At 45.4% G+C, this 19,147-nt stretch overlaps 1 protein-coding gene across 2 annotated transcripts in view; it reads left to right on the forward strand.

Moving 5' to 3' along the window:
• The first annotated feature begins 5,582 nt into the window (after positions 1 to 5,582).
• SALL3 (spalt like transcription factor 3) overlaps positions 5,583 to 19,147 on the forward strand; it is a 27,463-nt gene continuing 13,898 nt past the window's right edge. For both annotated transcript variants that reach the window (XM_074575758.1, XM_074575759.1), the window contains exon 1: positions 5,583 to 7,382. In XM_074575758.1, coding sequence (XP_074431859.1) covers positions 7,304 to 7,382 — 79 coding nt within the window. In that variant the 5' untranslated portion in view covers positions 5,583 to 7,303. The remainder of the gene's footprint in view (positions 7,383 to 19,147) is intronic.

A 19,147-nucleotide genomic window follows, 5' to 3' on the forward strand; every position in this document is an offset into this window, starting at 1 on the left:
TTGAATGCGAGTCTAACCAGCCCATTAAATATGATCAACGTACCGTTTGCATGGAATGAAACCTTTCCCAGTCCTGATTGCTCCAAAGGGGAATCACGTCCTACCTCCCACCTTCCCAATCTTCATTCTCCCAGTGTATACAGGCTTGTAATTACTGGTGATTGTGCTAATGCAACCCTGAGCAAAAGCATGCTGGTACTATGGAGAGGGAAGGCAAAGGAAATACCGTTAATTTAAGGCAATATACATGTGGATTATGCTCTTTCTTTTCTACAACACCCTATAGATAATGCACGTTAAGCATCAACCCAAACATCAGCGGCTCGTTTCCTAGTCTCCTTTTTTAAAACGTGGGGCTTTTTTTTTTACCTTTTTTTTTTTAACGGCTCACCAGGTGATCAGGAAATAAATGATGGATCGCTTCGTGTACCGGCGAAAGCAGAGAAAGTGAGAAGACGACTTGTTAGTCCTGACTCTAAGCAAGGAAAATGCTGCCTGATAGCACTCCTGCCGTGATTGCTTCTTGCATAACTCTTTGTATTCACCGCAGACGGCTTCTCTGGGGGGCCGGGGCGGGGGGGCGGACAGACGGACGGACGACCCGAGTATAACATCACGTCGGGCCTTCTCTGCACTTGATTCCTCTCCTTCAGGAGAGCGGCGCTTCGAAGCGTGACCATTAACTTCGGTGATCATCATTTGGTTTCCTTTGAAGGAGGCTGAACGGTCTTTTTTCTTAACCTATTTTTTTTTATTGTTATTATTTGTTCAGATGACATTCCCCGTCCCGCTCGCCCCCACCCCCGCGGCGCGCACGCACACACACACACACTCACACACTCACACACTCACACCCCTTTTCTTTTCGTCATCAGCAAATAAAGATTAGGTGAGCAGATTATAGAAAGCATTTTCAGTCCTGTCCTGATCTTTATTCCAGAGCCTTTGTGATGATATTGATGATGATGATGGTCAAGTGGACAGTTTGATTTTTGTGTTTGGAGCTAGTTATAAAGAATCAATATTATATCAAGGGGTAACTTTCGTGATAAAGGACTTTAACCACTCCGGCTATTCATCATAAGTCTGTAGCAAGCAGATAGGTCAAAAGAAATTATATTGCACTAAAGAGCGTGTCTTCTTATCTCTCCTATACCAGGGGAATAAGGGACAAGCCGATCGATACAGTAGCTGCTGTATACTTCTTGCAATTATCAATAGCTGATTTCGTCTTTTGAGGCCTGCCTCTATTAATACAAACTAATAATAATCTTCTGAGCGTATCTATAGCCAAGGGGATGAAAGTTTTTATACTTGACGGCACTATTTATATAGCTAGAGTTAGTGAACAATGTTACATCGTTTGTGCGTGCGTGTGTGTGTGGTATGCATATATATATATACATACACATTTTAATATTCATCTCACTTGTCATTTTCGGAAGCATACAGCTTTTTGCACAGGGGCTAAAAGCACTGTTTTTATACACATGCTGTATTCCTACGTGTACTTCCTGGAGTATGTGCTGACAGACATGTGTTGCAATACAAATACAGTGGTTTAGTATATACAGCACCTATGCATCTATATGTGTGCATGACATGCATGTATGAGCTTAAATGTATGTTGCCTTGATAATATCCCCGCAACTATGTGCATTACAAATATTCCACAAAGTATTTAAAAATGTTGGTTAAATTAATGTATCATCTGTTAGGTTAAAGAACGGAAGTGGATGGTAATTGGAGTTTGCTAAGTGTGAACATAAGCTTTTGTGTATATGAATCGATGTTTGTTTAGATCCAAGGGTGTCATGATATTAAATAAAAGGAAAAGTAACTTAAATGTTTAAGGCAAAACGCTTAGGCACGGTTGTGCTGTGGACTGGTTCTATAAATCTCGTGGTGGGGCTAGTTGCTTTCGACAAAAAAATTGTAATAGAAAAGAAACATCTTTATAATTGACATTTGACATGCTGTTTGGGTTAGGCTGTGGTAGACCAAGCACAGATTTCCCTCTGATGGAAACATTTATCATCGTGATTGCTGCAGAGTGGCAGGTGGTGTTATCAATTACCTCTTCTTACCAATAATAATATTAGTATGGTAATATCTTTGCTCATGTGAGAACGAATTAGCATTGCAGCTTTAAACAGACAAAATTGTGCTGGATTTAACCCCAGGGTCCTCAAACAAAAGTTGTGGTGCAGAAAGGGGGTGGGAAGACGCTACTTCAGCTCGCCAGGAAGAGTAGGAGATGATAGAAAATAAAGCCGAAATAATTGCACGCCCCTTCGAATAAAGTTGCTGAGCAAAATAATAACTATAAAAGACAGTAGATGGATTGCACGAAACGTCAGCTCCATCTTATCTGCATGCTGGTAACTTTGACGGGTTTAAGAACAATAACCTTGTATAAAGCACAAGTGTAGACAGAACTACTTATACGCTCTTTGTAGAGTCAATCTTGTAGATAAGCTTTCTGAATAAGGACAAAAATTAAAGCAAACGCGTAACTAGGCGTCCCATTAATGTAAAAAAAAATAAAGTACCAGTTGGTAAATAATATTATTAATCAGGCGGAATAATAATGTAGGGCTTCTGACGATGAAAGCCACATCGCAAAAGAGGAAGACAATTAACAAATTAGATTTAATTACGGAGAGAAAAACAACTTTTGCTTCCCATCACTAGTAAAGTATTTCAGTGGACCCACCAGTCACGGCGAGGGGGACGCGAGCGGGGGAGGTTTGCGCCACGACACGCGTGACCGCCGGCCGCGCAGCTGCCGCGCACACCTGCGCGGTGTCGCGTCCCCCGCTCCTCTGCGCGCCCCTACCTACCTGGGTGCGCAAAGATTTACGCGGCTAAGCGATACCCACCCCCACAAAAGTGGCCGTGGTTTTCTCAGCCCAACTTCAGCGAATGCATAATTTTATATTATTTTTTTTTCTTCGCCCTCGAGTCAGGAAGATTAATTAAAAGGTCCGTGGAAAACTTTGCAGTGTAATGGGGAGCCAGGGATGGGGGGGGCGGAGGGGGAAGGGGAGGCAGGGGCCGGAGGAGACGCGTATCTCTCCATAACTTTCCACTCGCCTCCCGAGCCCTCTGCGCTGTCAGGGTTTTCCACACAGCTCGGGTAGAAAGTTTCCCCCGGCGATGCGCGCCGTTCCCGGCGGCAGGTCCCGGCGGTGCCCGCCGGAGCCGGGGCTCGGCGGCGCTTCCCCGGCGGGGACCGAAGAAAGGCGGGGGGGGGGCGGGGAGCAGCGGCCGCGCCGCCCGGCAACTCGCTCAGCGACCCCCGCGCATCGCGGCGGGTTTTTTCTCCAAGAGAAAAAGTGGGGAGGAGAGCGGCGTAAGGGAAAAGAAAACCATAAAATGTATCACTTGTAACCCTAGAATATGTTAATGTCAAGAGATACAAATCTGGTAATTATGCCTTTCTTGCCTGTTGTGTTCTCCATTGTTCATTAAACATTAAAGACGGGATTATTTAATTTTCCACTTAAAGACTCTCTCACGTTCCGCAAAATCATATTAATTTTCAATCATTTTACTTTTTACAAAGAACAAAGTTTTGTTTTTATGATGCTGTCAATGAGCTGCCTGTTGTTTTTTTTTTTTTCCCCCGCATCGCTCTGTAAGAAAGGCACAACGCTCTTCAAGAAATCGTCTGCTGCTGGGGGAACTACCAGGCACTGAGCGATAGAAAACGCCAAAGTTTAGGGGGGAAAAATGTTGCCTGAGCAACGGCAACAAATCCTTTCAAAAGATGACTGGATGAAAATTGACACATTTCTGGTACCACTGCAATTGAGGGGGAAAAAAAATGCCTGGGCGAGGTTAAAGTGCATCCTCTCTTATTCCAGGCAAATGTTTCGGTCACAGGGGGTAGCTGAACCCCTTCACCTAAAGCAAGTCGGAGAAATGTACCGCCTCTGCTTTTGAAGGAGAAGCCCTAACTCCGGCGTCCCACTCGCGGCTGCGGTGCTGGGGGTTACAGGATCGCTCTCAGACGCTCGCTTTCACCTGCACTCTGCCTACAGCATCTAACGCAGAATACACACACACACACACACACACACACACACACGCACGCACACGCGCGCGCGCGTAACGTGTTATTCGTGTGCGCCGGGTGCAATAAATCCCTACTTCTGACGGAAAAAAAAAAACCAAAAAACCAAACACCAACAACCATGCTCAATTAATGGGCTCGTCCCCTCCCACATCATATTAGAAAATTACATCAGATTTCAGCCATCACGATCGTCTCCAGATATTTTAAATGAGACACTTTCAGTGCGACCAAACTTTCAGCGGGGATGGATACACGGAGAGAAGATGCATTAGAATTTATAGGCACCAAACAAGTTTTTTAATTATAAAGAGGGCAATCATTGCGAGGGGTCTCGTGTACAAATCTCGGTGAACGAAGGACAGAAAAGTGCACTCGCCTAATAGCTAAGAGGCGTTGATTTGGCGCTTCAGTGTGGTTTCCCTTAAGGTTCGTGCCCGTTTCTAACGAATACCTGCACCACAGAAATCGCTGATGGTATGCATGTCAGCAAACTATCCGGAGTGGCCTAAACTGTCGCCTCTAACTTTATTTGGTTTGCCTGCCGACATAAAAGCGGGGAATAAACCGAAAGCCCAGAGACACGGTATCGAGACAACGCACGAGATAAAGCGAGCTATCAGCAGGGAAAGTTTACACAGAGGAGTCTCCCAAAGAAGCCGGGGGGTCAGTGTGTTTTAAGGACTAAGGGCTGGATTACACGGGCCGGGGTGGGGGTATTAGGAGGAAATCCCTTTCACTGATCCCCGGCCCCATACGCGGAGCTGCCCGCCGCCCTCCCTCCCGCCCCCGGCAAGGTGGGCTGCGCCTCCGCGTCCCAGCCAGGGCCGGCGCCGGGGCCGTACTGCCGAGCGCGGCGCGGGGCGGGGGGCGCGGGGCCAGCAGCGCGCAGGGACCGTGCTGCAACTCACAGGGTCGTTGTTTTTTTTTTTTTTAAAAAAAAAGGCAAAAAAAAAATTCCCCCCCCCAAAACAGTGGAGGGGGGTCGCTGGAGGAGCCCCCCGCCCCAAAACCAGACGGGCACACACAGGCGCCGAGCTGCGCCCCCGGGCAGTGCGCGCAGTGCGGGCCCCTGCGCGGTGCGGCGGCGATCGGCGACGGTGGGGTACATCCTAGCGGCGGCTGCCTGCCATGGGAGCCCGGCTGGCCGCCCTCCCCGCCCGCCCCGGCCCAGGGGGAGGCGGGCAGGGACGGCGACGGGAAGCGGCAACTTGTGGCGGCGGCCGGGGCGCTGGAGCTGCTGCGCGGCGGCGGGGCCGCCCGCCTCCCCGGGGGGACGGACGGGGCGGGAGGGGAGGCGAGGCGGCGGGACGGGGGAGGCGGGGGGGGGGGCTCGGCCCGGCTCCCCGGCAACTTGTAACGCGATCGAGGGGAAAGCGGGGGGGTGGGGGGAGGGAAGTCTCTGCCTCCCCCCCTCCTCCTCCTCACTTTTACAAAAAAAGGGGGAGGCCTGGGAGAAAAGCCGCTGTTGGGAAAGTGCGTGCGGAGAGGGAGCCTCGGAGGCGGCGGGGAGCTGATCGGGCTGCGGGGCTGGGGGCAGCCCCGGCGGCAGCCCCGGCAGCGCGGCACGGGAGGCGGAGGAGGAGGAGGAGAGTAGGAGGAGCTGCCGTTTGACCCGCACCGCTCCCAAACTTGAAAGTTTATCTGCCCGAAATCAACAGCGGCCGCGGGGCGCGCACCGTGCGCTCCTCGGCACGGAGCGGAGGCATCGACCGGGGGAGCCGCCGCGCTGGGAGCGGCTGCCGGCGCCGCTGCGAGCGAGGCAAGGCAGGGGAGGGGGGGAATCACCCCTGCGATAACAACAACAGCCACCCCCCCAAATCTGGGAGAGGATCGATACTACTTGCTGGAGACCAAGGACTTGCTCATCGGCGCACACGCGAGACCGCTGTCGTTAGCTAGCAGGACACACGACTGAGCCGGGGGGGTGGGAGGGGAGGGGGGAAGGGCGAGGAGTGTCACAAAAAGTCATTACAACCTGAGAGAGAGAGGGAGAAAGAAAAAAAAACTTCCTACCAATGGACAACAGGAAGTGACCACCACCACCAACGGGGAGTCTCTGCTTGGAGAAAGAAGCTGCAAGACAAAGAAAAAGGAAGGAGAGGTGAAAGACAAAACTGCCCAAGGTCTTCTGCGTGTGCGTGCGTGCGCTTTCGAGAGACGAGAGAACAAAAGTCAGCCGGGAAGGGGAGACAGAGAAAGAGCGACGGGAAAGGAGACAGGATGGAGGAAGAGCGAAAGACAAGCATGTGAAGATCAAGGAGAAAGAAAAGCAGAGCAGCACACACGCACACCGAAAAGAAGGGGGAAAGAAAAAGCATACACAAAAGTTTCTTTTCCTCCTGGGAAGAAATTACTCACGCACGCAGAAATCAGATGCCTTGTAGATCAGCTTCTGGGGAAAGAGAGACCAAGAGAGAAGAGGACGCAGAGTGATGTGAAGAAAGAAAGAAAAAGAGAAAAAAAAAGCCAGAAAAGCAAAGAGAGCAGAAGAAAGCAGAGCAAAAGAAACTGAAAGCCGGGGGGAGGAAGAAAGACAGACAGACAGAAGAGCGAAGATCGTGACCTCCCCCAACAAGTGAACCTTGCACATATGTTGTGTAAAGTGTGTGCAAAACAGAGCCCTCCTGCGTGGTGCGTGTGTGTTTCGCTGCCGCCGCGGTCGGTGCCTCTCGCAGGCGGCGCTGCCGGTGCCGGGGAGACGCATCATTTGGCGGAGCGAAGCGGCTAATTGCGGAGCCCCGTCCTTCATTTACATATGCAGCCTGAGTCCGCTGGAGCCGCGCCAATCCGCGCTCGCCCCCAGCACCATTAATCGCCATGCATTATTCACAATCATAATTACAAAGCCCGATGCGCGCTCCGCGCAGCCGCCCCAGCCCGACGCGCACACCCCACCGCACCGCGCACACCCCGCCCGGCTGATCCCCCACTCGCTCACCCACTCACCCGCGCACTCACTCACTCACTCCCAGTTTGGTTGGCTGGTTAGCGTTGCTTTTTTTTTTTTTTTTCTTTTCCCACCCCCCCCCCCCCTTTCTTTTTGGTTGGTTGCCTTCTCTGTTGTTGTTTGTTTGGTTTGTTTTGCAACTCGACTTTTATTTGCGAACAGTTATTTCAAGCCCCAACCCCCCCCTTCCCTCGTTCCCAATTCCTCCCCCCTTTCCACCTCCACGTCGCTGATGCCTCTGCAAAAAGCAGAGTCAAGACGGCTCAGTTAGCAGCATGTCTCGTCGAAAGCAAGCGAAACCCCAGCACCTCAAATCGGACGAAGAGCTGCAAGCGGAGGTAGTTTCTGAGCACGGTAAGGGCTCCCGGCGCCTCTTTCTCCTTCTCTCTCTCCTTTTGTGAGTGTGTTTCGGATGGAGATAGGTGGATTTATGGTGATGGTGAACATGGGAGCGCAATTACTCTGCCGCGGGAGAATGGGAATTAGAGCAGCTGGGGGAAGAGGCAGCGGAACTGAGAAGTTAGCAGTTTAGCCAAGTTTCTGCAGCCCACCCCCTGCCTAACCATCGCTCCCTCCCGGCCTCCCGAGCGCTTTTATCGCGGCCGGGCTCGGCGGCGGGGCGAGGCCCTCCCTCCCCACTCGCCCGGGCTCGGGCAGCTGCATGAGCGGGCACCCCGCAGCAGCGCCTGCCTCCTCCTCCTCCCCGCTGCGCTCCCTCGATTTTTCGGGGTACCCCTTTTTTCTCCCCCCTCCCGCTCCCCTCCAGTGGAGGGTCGGAGAGGGCAGGAGCCATGTTCCCCTCTCCCCCCCGGCAGGAAAGTTGGGGCGGCGGGGGCCGGGCTGCCCGGCTTGGGGCTGGGGGCTCCGGGGCGGGGCGGGTCCCCCGCGGGCCGGGTGCTGCCGGGCCCCGGGGCGCGCCCCGGGGGCAGCCCCACGGCGGCCGGTGCAAGGGGCTCCCCCCGACCGCCCCGGGCCGCCCGGCGCAGGCTGCGAGGGCAGACGCGTTTCTGGGCAGCCCGTTTGGGTTTGGGGCTGCCCCGGCCTCCCCCCGCCTCCCCGGTTTGCTCCGGCAGCCGCCTGGGGAGCGGAGGACAGGCGCTGAGCAGCGGGCAGGGGACGCCGGTAGGAGCGGGCAGGGCCGCTCGGGTGCGCGGGGGCAGCGGAGTTGATTTCATTATTTTCGAGAAGGTTGAGCAGCAGCTTTTCGCCCCCCCCCACCCCCCCCACCCCGCGCTGCCTTTCCCCCTTCGCCTCTGCTGCGACTGTAATTATTATCAGTGGTAGGTGACACGGAGTGCCACCACCGCCACCAGCCCCTGTCGCGCCGGCTGCAGGCAGTGGGGAAGGGTTATTTTTTCGCCCATCCGCCATTCTTCGCTCCCTCCCCACACGCAGGCACACGCACACTTGCTTTTATGCATCTGGGCTGCCCAGGCTGCTAGTGAACAAGTGTCCAAAGCTGGAAAGATTTGGGCCGTAATCACTGCTTATTTCCACTTGCTGTAATTTTTTTTCGAGAAGAGGGCTGCAGGGTTGTTTTCTTCCTTTTTTTTTTTTTTTTTAGTTTTAATTTCCTTAGTGGTCCTTGGCATTGCAGCGTGCGGAGGCATGCCACAGCCCATACTCACTTTTCCTGGGCTAAGTTGAGAGCTTCCACTTGAAAGTTTTTCTTTTCCTGTTTGCACAGAGCCCACTGCTTTCTTAGTTTCTCGCATAGCCCAAGTGGGAGCCCCAGTGTTTTCTGCTTTCTGTATAGGCCCCTTGCTTCACTGTTTTATCCCCTCTCCCCCTCCTTTCGAAAAGAAAAAAAAGTCATTCTTCTGCTTCCAAATTATAATAACTTTTAAGTTGCATCTGTGGGGAGAGAAAAGCAGCAAAGTGGAAGCCCGAGGAGGATTTTGACTATTGTATCTGAACTTTGCAGCCCTGAAGCTTAAGGCAGCGTGAATCCACTTCATCAGGTTAAAACATCTGTCAGACTGGCAAATCGTTAAGCCTCCTGCTCCTTCCCAGGGTATATGGGGAGCCAGGGAGTGAGTCCCACACTGTCCAGGGCTGCTAAGGGGGCTACTGCCGCTGCTCCAGGAAAACCCACTTGGGTGTTGACAATAACAGACACACAGAGAATTGCTTCCTTCTGTCACAGCAGAGGAGCAAAGCAGTGCATTTTCAAAATGTATTTTTTTTTTCCTTAGGAAACAGTGGTCATGTAAAATAAATTAATATAGGCAAGTAGATGAGAATTATTATTTTATTATGTAAACAAGTTTTGTTGAGCCCAGTCTCTGTTGGTGTGGGTTCTAGGTCTAAGAATTTATCACTAGCATTATAAACTTTTACATGCTCTGAATCCATTTCAATACAGAAAAATAAAACCCCACTACTTCATTATGACACTCCTGGAGAGTTAATAAATTGAAAAAAATTGTTAAACTAGGTTTTTGTTTTGTTTTGTGAATCTTATCTATGTAGCCATGTCACCCGAGATTAGAACAAGAGATATGCTAAAAAGAAACGCTTGCATATGGTGGGTAGATTAAGGACAAAGAATCTTTTTGTCATGGAAATGTTTTTTTTTTTCCCCTTTTTTGGGGGGTTTTGTTTTGTTTACTTCATCACATAGAATTTCTCACACTTGGTTTGTTTTGTATTGCCCTCAATGACTACATGATCAAATGAATGGATTTATTTCTGCCGAATGAGAAAGACAGTCTTTCCATCAAAAGGACTACATTGCATCCCAGTGAGGAATTTTAAAGCGTTATTATTGTGGTCCCTGAATAGCACAAAATCGGCTTTCACAGCAGCCCTAAAATGCAACAATGTAAATACTTTTCAGCCTTAGAAGGCCGTTATAAAAATGTGCTATGTTTCCTTTTATTAAAACATATTTTAATTAATAGAGTGAAACCCTTCACAGTTAACAATTAACAAGCTAAAGTAGTGCTGTTGGTTTTGCACTTTCATTTGAGCAATGTGAACAAGGTGGAGACAGGATACACGAGTAGAGGGCTATCTAGTGCACATTAGTGTAATGTAAATCATTTACACGTTATATTAGGAAGCCTAACGATTGCTATACTGAAACCAATTTTATAGGCCAGATATAGTGAGCGCTCCAAATCTCATGAATTAAAACACTTTGTGTCAAGTCAGTGTTCTTCGTTTCTGTTCACAGCTGTAATTGAGATACTGCTACAGTTCCTGAACATATTTTGCAACAGGCCATGAATAGTTTGCACGGCGTAAGAATATTTGTCATTTTTAGAAAGCAAACTGTTTAAGCGGTATTACTGATACATGTAGCCTTTTCACTAATTTGGCTGTTTATCTTCAAAGGTGGATGTTGTTGTTAACACAAAATTAAGCAAATGAAGCTTATTGTTTATTTAATGAAATTGTGTTTAATACCACCTCAAAATAAATTTTATTGAATGAAACATTTAAAAATGAATGTCCTGTAAACGTAACCCTTGGAGTGAAGGGACGTTCATAGTAGCAGAGAGAAGCCTGGCAGTTTGGGGAGCAGAAGGGGAGATAAACATTAGGCCTGATTTTAAGTTGACTGGTCTCACCATAACTTTCGTGCTAACGTTACCACAGAAGTTGGAGAATCAGAACAAATAATTTTAGAGCCAGCTTGGGCTGCAGCATAACACAACTACATTCAAACAGGGCAATGTCATGAAGGTGAGAAACTGTTGGAAATCTGAAGATAATTAGCAATGTCATCAACTACAGATTTACACTCAAAATCGTTTGAAATTATTTGTCGAAACAGAAAAATATATTTTTTAATAATTTTGAAAGTGTTAACAAACAGCCAGTGATGATATATTACTTGAATAATTCCACTGTAGAAGAGTGAACAAAAGATACCTATTAAAAAAACACTTTGAGTTTACTAAATTAGAAGATATGATAGAAATCATTTAAAAACAGCAGTAGAAGGACTCAAGTGATTGCCTGTAGAATACAACAATCTCAGTTTCTCAGTAAATGTAGAGCATTGTAATAGCTGGAATTACATTTCTAATGTGCTCGCCTAATTCAACAGATTACAAACGAATCAGAATTATAGATACGCTGCACATGCTTCAACTACGATTAATTTTTATATGAAAACGTGGATACAGCATTTGTATTTTTAAAGTAGGCGTAATAAAAGGTTTTTTTTTTTTGTAATGCTGAAAAGTGATTCTTAGAGTGTTAAAGTGAGGTTCTGGTAGGGGTGGTGATAAATGATGCTTTGGACTTTTTCATGTAAAGTTTCTGGCAAAGATGTATCATTGTTTAGTCTGAGGTGGAAGGGATACCTTGTAGTGAACTGTGTACTGACAATTTTCTAATGTGCCTTTTGCAGTCATTTTTTTAAATAGTGGACCTGTTCTCCCACCACCACCACTTTTCAATACATACAACGCAGTCTAAACTCATGGATCTTTTTCGTTCTCATGAAGTAGCATTGGGCTGTGCAGTTTTGAGCAGTTTGTGACTACGCTCGCTATTCTTCTGGAGTATGTACACATGCTCCGACATGGTTTGCTGTGGAGCAGCCAGCTCCATGGGAGTGTGTTCACTCTATCTGCATATACAGAGGGTGAAAACACATTTTGGAGGGAGAGTCCTACATTCAAAATAGAGGTTATTCCACACGGATTAGACACTATTGCCTTTAAATCTTGAGAAGTCACTAGCAGCTGTCAGTAAACATAAAACTTCAGTGATTTTGGGGAGTGTTTGTTCCGAGGCAACTGTAAGAGAAGGCTTTTTGTTTTGCAAAATAAAGGCCAAATAAGAATTGCTATAAAATTGTCCCTTTGATAAGAAACGGTAATTGAAACTTTATATAAAGAGTTCTGCTAGTATGGTAGGGACTTAACATTCAAACTATGTAACATCTGTATTTGTATAATACTTAAAATACTCTGTTTTGAACTGTGTTAGGAATAGGGAAATATTTGGAATAATAAGGAGACTACAACAATCAGCCAATTTGCTGATGTATGTGTAACAATGAAAGTAGACAAAACTGAGTCAGATTTTATCTGGTGGTGCTGATCTTGAGGAAGTCTTACCATCTCCTGAGGTAGACATTAAGGCTCTTTTTTTTCGGAGTGGGAGGGAGGAAATTTTGAAAGGTGTTGGTTTAAATTCCATGTAATTGAGCTATTAATATGCATACATTCAGCTGCTGAAAATTATTTCTCCTTGCTTAAGAAAGAGGAAAAGCTACAGTGCAAAAAATGGGTGGCATTCTAAAAAAAAGAGTAAAAATAAACAAATTAATAACAATTATTAATGCCATTTCTGAAAAAATAGTTTAAGTCCTGGGAAGATTTTCTGGATATCTTTCCTTCATTTGATTTGTTGACTGCCAAGCCAGGACAAGCATATCTGTTGATTATCCGTCAGTCAGGACGTGAGTCAATCACTTTTGCTGATAATAAAGCAGGTCTGGCATGACATTAAAATAGCTAAGTACTGACACATTTTCCAAAATGAAGCATGTAAGAATAATTTATTTAGTAATATTGAATTTGTAAAATAAGAGTAATTTGCTATTTTTTTTTTTCAGAGGAAGCATGAGTAAACCTAGTTCCATCAGTACATTTTTATTGAATTGTACATTTCAATGTAAAGGGCCAAAATCCTGTTTCCTTTACCCTCTTAAAATTTCCCGCTAAATGTAATGAAGGTTTTCCATTAATAAAAAAAAAGGTAATTTAGGCCAAAATATACTTTTAGGAGCTGGTTCTGTTATAGTGCTGTTGGACATACAGTACATTTCTTCTTATCAAGGAAAACTTCTTTAAAATTGTGAAAGCCAGAAAAACAGTTTTTTAAAAGGAAAACCGTAATGAAACACATTTAAAAAAACGTGTTTCTTTTAAGTTGGAAAGTGAAAAGACAGTGGACCAAAGAGTGGGGGGGGTCTTTCGTGTTTCGTTGCTGGAGTTAGGGTACACAGAGTGAGCGCACTCGAACGACATTTATTACGGGGCAAGCTAAATCTTTAAAAAGAGTGCCTTCTGAGAATCTTACTGCCAATCTCTAATACTGGTCACCTCCATCCCCCTTTCACCACTCCCCCCCCCAGAAAAAAAAAAAAAAAGTGGACCCTCTCACTGGTTGAAAAAGAAACACCAAAAAAAAAAAAAATACCCCCAAACTTTTTGACCCAGAGAGCGAGGGCGCACCGAAACACTTGGGGAGGCTGTTGACCTGCTGGCGGCGCGGCCGGGGTGGGTGCGCGGGGGGTGGGCGCTGCGCTGCGCGGTGCGGAGCGGCGGGGCTGCTGCGGGAGCCCGGCCGGCAGCCGGGGAGAACGGCGGGGGGCGGAGGGGGGTGGTGGTGGTGGTGGATCGGAGAGTGCCAGAAAGCTTCCCCGGGACTCTCCCTGAGGGTGGGTAGTTAGAAGTGCTTTGACAAGGCTTGCTGATTTAACCTTTGCCTGCTTTGCCCTGCCAGGGGTGGCCACTAGATGTCAAGCTCATAATACAATTAGTACATCTGTGCAGTTGACCTTGGCAGCACGGCTTACCACTGTTCTGTTAAGTGTTAACACTGAATTTGAGTGTTAACTAGAGATCCCTCTGAGTTTGCTACACGCTGTACAGCTTATCAAATGCCCATCTAGTTCAGCACAAGTGTTTACAGTTCTTAAAGAAGGAAAAAGGTTTCCTTTTGTGAAGCCCAACATCTTGAGCTGCTTAATTAACCCTGCAGGTGCCGCAGTATTTTTGTTTCAGTTTAATCAAAACCGACTCGCTATTCAGTGTTTCAGGAGATCCCTTCTACTGGTGCCATTTGATAATTATATTTTATGATCTTGTTGATGTAGTAATGTCCCCAAAGCTGGAAATGAGGAAAGCTAATGAATTTGTTTAGATCTTTATGTGCTTTTCTATGCTGTGCAGTACTGCGGTATACAGAATGTTAAATGAGCAAAATGACTGAGCTGCACGACTGGCATCAGATCACTCCGGGTTTGCTCTTTCAAGCACTCCTGCGTGTGAATAATTTTACTCAAAGGAGTAGATCCATGGAGTCCAGTACTTGTAAGTTCAGTTTTGAGATGCTCAGGAAACACAGGATTGGGTCCTCACATTGGCTTCTCTTATTGCGAGCCTCCAAACACACATTTGTTGACGTTTCTGTGGTTGTTCAGAGAGCGGCCGGCTTCACTCTGCAGGGCGTTAGAATTACGTAGTTTAAGGTGTAGTTAATTATATACTTTTCAAAATAGGAAAGCTATGCAGAATGTAGTGCTCAGCATCTTTCTTCTAGTTTATTTGTTTTGGTTTGTTTTTTCAATGTCTTTTTCATATCAGCTATGTTAGAGGTATTGACCTCGTTTCTTTTAGGATTCCCGATCAAACTTGATGCGTTCGGAATAAACAGTTCCTACAAACATCAGCATATTTGTACACAAATTGTACACAACCCGAAGTTAATGTATACGTGCCATTAGAGCCAACCGAGTAGCTGTTTATATAGATTTTGAAAAACGTAACGCAGGTCTTATTTAATACGATATCTTGCAGAACTATTCCAAACCATTTGTGAAGCTTGCATCTGTTCCACATCTGTGTACACGTAGAAAGGCGCCAGTGTTTGAGATAACGAAGTGCTTTGCTGCCCAGATTAGAAGCTGCAAATGTTTTAAACAGAAGACAGTTAGTGCCTGTGCCACAGGTGGCTGTTACTTAACAAATTCTGAGATTTAGGCTACTGAACAGATCAAACCGAGTGTGCCAGGTCAGTACCGGGTTTTGCATAGCAAGAGTGCCCTCCACTGTTCAAATCCGTACTAACAGCTTTTGTGGTCTGAGAAAAAGGACAGAAAATTTTTCTATTGAGCCTGGAATTTCTTCTACATTGTTAAACACAGTAGGGGTCTCTATTTGTCTCCTCCTGTTTCACAGCTTGGGCTCAGTATGTGATAATTCATCTTTCTTTATGGGATTCAAAGCTATCATAAAGAGTTAAAAAGAATTAATTTGCAAGAAAATAAACGTGTTCTAACAATTTAAGAAAACTTTCTTTAAAAGCTCCGTCAATTGTAAGAGATGATAAAGCTAAGGAAAAAGTAATACTGTTCTTTTCGAGGATCAATATGTTCTTACAAGGCTACTGTTTCCAAATGAATATAATTTTGAAAACAAATTTATGGGGTTTTAAAATGCATTTCCTTACTTTATTTGAATTATGCTTGGGGAAAAATAAGTTTGCGTATTCTGGTGATAGGAGGAGTAAATAATTATCCTGTATCCGTGTGCTGTGCTCAGAGTTTTATTTATAAATTGCTGGTTTTAAATATACAAAAATGCTGCATGCTGCACTTTGAAATGATTATTGGATTTGCATGTGAGAGCATTTTATACATCTGCCTTCATAGTTAGCAGACATTTTATCTTCAGCTGGTGTTAACGAACGCAGTTTTTTCTGAAACTTCTTCAGAGTTCATACACTGCTTCTCAGGGAAAGATCCGTGTTGGTTCTTTTTCATCCTGAAAGAAATGACTGCATTTAGAAAATATTAATTAAGTCTCGATTATGCAGCTCTGAATGTAGAAATAAGTCATTCATACAACACTTTCCCATGCTTTCATTTGTATTATTGCAGATAGTCTAAAAGGAAGCTTCAGAAAATATTTTACTCACACATTTGTTGGATTCCTTTACGACACACTTCTGTCTGAATGCTTCAGGAAGGCGTCAGCAATTTGAAACAGATGAAAGCCTAGAAAATGTTGATTCTCTTACCTGATTTTATCCAAGTGTCTTATGAATCATACGTAATGTGAGGATTCTATGATACAGAGTAACCAAATACAGCAAAATACCGAGTTGTCGCAGAACATTTGACTGTAATAGCCCTTATTTAATATAATCGAGAAGGTACTTTTCAGGTCATTCACATGTACAGAACTAGAAGTGATTTAAGTTGAGACAAAATGAAAAGATTCTGGAGCAAAGACGAAACACAGTGGAGTCGGTTGGGGCTTTTTCCAGGCTGGACGCAGTTAGTCCTAAGAAAGGGGGCATTTAATAAACAGCGTATGTTTTCAGAATTAACCTGACTAGAATGCGATGTTTAATTTCAGTCTGTTGCACAAAAGTAGATGGCAGCATTTTTGAAGCATCCCTTCATTATCTTTTCCCTTGCACATCCCACAAGAGGCTTTCCTCTCACACAGAGCAGAAGGACACATGCCTGTGATAAAAATGCAGAACCGGTAAAGCCAAGTTTACAAATCCTGTGTGCGTGTAGTCAGAAGCTGTGGCAATTTTTTTTCCTCGACTCTATATGCGTTTCCTGACGGTGGCCGAAGGACCCACGGCACCGTTTTAGCCTTCTCCCTTCCTCTCGGACGGTGAGAAAGCAGGCCAGCACCGTCCTCCCTGCAGCCACGCATGGCTCCCGCCTGAAATGCGTTCGGTGGGTACGCCGGGTGAGGGTGGCAGAGCAAAGCCTCCCGGCGTCAACCCCCTCGTGCCCCCTCCATTGAGTCAGCAGAGCACCTGGGCGGCTTCAGGTATCGCCATCCCAAAGTGACTTTCTCAAAACACCTTCGTTTTTGAATTTCTGCGGGCTAATTTTAGGGCCGGACCCCAGCGGTGCAAAAGCGACAGCGCTCTGCTGGAGCCGCTGCGGCAGCTCCGCGGGTTGGTACCTGCTCAGGAGCTCGCCCCGGGTACCGTTTGAGAGATGTTGCCTACAATTTTTCACGTGTTATCATAGGGTAAGCTCCATGTGCTGTAATTCATCTTGCGTCCGGTAGCAGCTTCAGATTAGTCCGTTAGCTGTTAGACTGCTAATGAGAAAAAGAAAATAACTGAGAGGTTATTAGTGGCTGAGATCCTGACTGCTTGACAAAACTCCCATTCAACACCTTTTGTGTAAGTAAGAACTGCAAAATTCAACCCGTGTCTGTAAGATTAAGCAAGTGCTCGATTAATTCCCCCAAAGTCCTTGAAAAATTTTACTGCAATGCATCCTCACTGTAATAATAAAAAATACTGTTTCTCTTCAGGAAAAATAAAAGAAAAAAGATTAAATTCTTGAGTACTTAATGTAAGTTACATAATGTAATTGTGATATATCAGAAAATGAAAGCAAGCTCTAAAAGATAAGGAAACATGGAAAAGTGCTATGTTTTGCTGTAACTAAAAACAAAATTTAATTTTTAGCTTACTATTTTAACATTTAAAATTTTTAATAATCTGGAGTAATGATAAAATTCCGGTATTGGTTTCTGTAATTCATAAAGTGATCGAGTTTTGTCAAACAACAGAAATATCCTTTCATGTGGAGGCATATGCTTTTAAGCTTTATTCCCTGTTGAAGTCGGTGAGAACTTACACTTCAAAGCAACAGTAAATACAGTACCTTAGTGCTTTCATATTAATAAGCACTACTCACAGGGATGTTAAAAACCTCATTTATGAAATTCCGGGGCAATGTCCATTTCTCCAATACACACACACACACACGTATATATATATAAAAAAATATTTATCAGTCATTGCATTTCAGTCTTGCTTTTTTCCCCCCGCTCCGGGAGTGCTTGTTTGGGGCAAAGCCACAAAGACTGCTGTTTGTATGACTAGTCCGTACTCTTTCAATCCCATTAACTTCAGTGGTGTTTCTAATGTCAGTAAAGGCTACCCATTTGAGTGGGAGGTGTTGGATTGAGCCCCTAGTCTGTCATTCTGTGAAGCATTATAGTAGCCTCAGTGTGCTGTGCAGGGAACGTACCATCATCAATGGCAAAGCAGCGCTTAACTTCGGTGCCATCTGCGTCACCTGCTTGCTTGCCAGTCCGAGAAGGTGAAGCTTTGAGAGAGATGTAACTTGTTTGAGTTCTTAAGAAATGACAAAATAATTGATCCTAAATGGAAAATACTGTGGTGAGGTTCTTCGTATGTCTACTTTGGAGTTGATTAGTTCATTAGTTGATAGTTCTCTAAAATATTTTTCGAAAGTGGTCCTTCAATATTTCAAGACAGATGATGGGATGAACGTACTTGGATTTGAAAAGTATTCTTGCTATTTTTGTGGCTTGGGAGTTGAGGGAAGGAGGAATACAAAACAGAGGCCCTCAGTTAGTATGGGCGCAAGCTTGGTCGCCCCGAGATAGCACAAAACTAGCCATTTATTTCATTGAGAACAGAGCTGATCATCTGAGAAATACATATACTGCTGTATTCCACTTCTACTTTTTCACAAGTTATATTTCAAATGCAAACTGCTGTTCTTTGAGTTTATGAATTAGTACACTAGGCTGGTTGTTATCTTGAAACTCTGAACAGGTCCACATTGATACCTCCTGGCAGTGGGCATCGGTAGTTTATGTTTCTATGTTTCTGTGTGAAGCTTACGCATTATACGTATTAGTTTTGACATAGACAGATCGTGAGACTGTCTTCTAGTGCAGAAAATAATACCTGTTTTGATTGTAAATGTTCACATTTGGGCTTGGTGATTACTGTAGGGTGTCAGAAATATTTAGCTCACTGGTGTTCGATCAGCTCGTTCTAGATCAGAGGACAGCCATATTTGAATGGCTACATTGCCTGAATCCATCACTAATTACTGAAACCTTTTGTGCAAGGTTTGTTTAGAGAAAGCTCTCCTTAAACAAAAGAATAGTCATATATAGATAAAAAGCTGGAAGAGGAGCCACACAGTTTGCAACTTCTTTTAGAATCCATCCTCCTTTGCAACCATGTCTTAATAGTAACAGTAGCAGTAGTAGTTGTAGTGCTAGAAGAAGTAGTAGTAGTAATAATGATAATAATGATGATGATAATAATAATAATAGGCAACTCTTACCCAGCTTGCCAAGGTTTGGAAATAAGCTCTGGAAGATTTTCTCAGCAAAAACCTTTGGAGAGACGTAGTCCCTCCGTGCATGGTCGGTACTACAAACCAGGGAACTGAGTAGATTCTAAATAAGGACCAGAGGATTGGTCCCCCCGACTGTAAAAATGTAAATCTGTAATATAAATAAGGATTTGTTTGAGTTGTCTTAGTTCGGAAAGACTCTGGAGAGAGGCGAGTGTGTTGGGTGCCTTGCTGGTCTGTGCACTGCGTGCTTTCGCTTTGTGAA

This window comes from Larus michahellis, chromosome 2 (genome assembly GCF_964199755.1).
Source record: "Larus michahellis chromosome 2, bLarMic1.1, whole genome shotgun sequence".
Classification (NCBI taxonomy): domain Eukaryota; kingdom Metazoa; phylum Chordata; class Aves; order Charadriiformes; family Laridae; genus Larus; species Larus michahellis.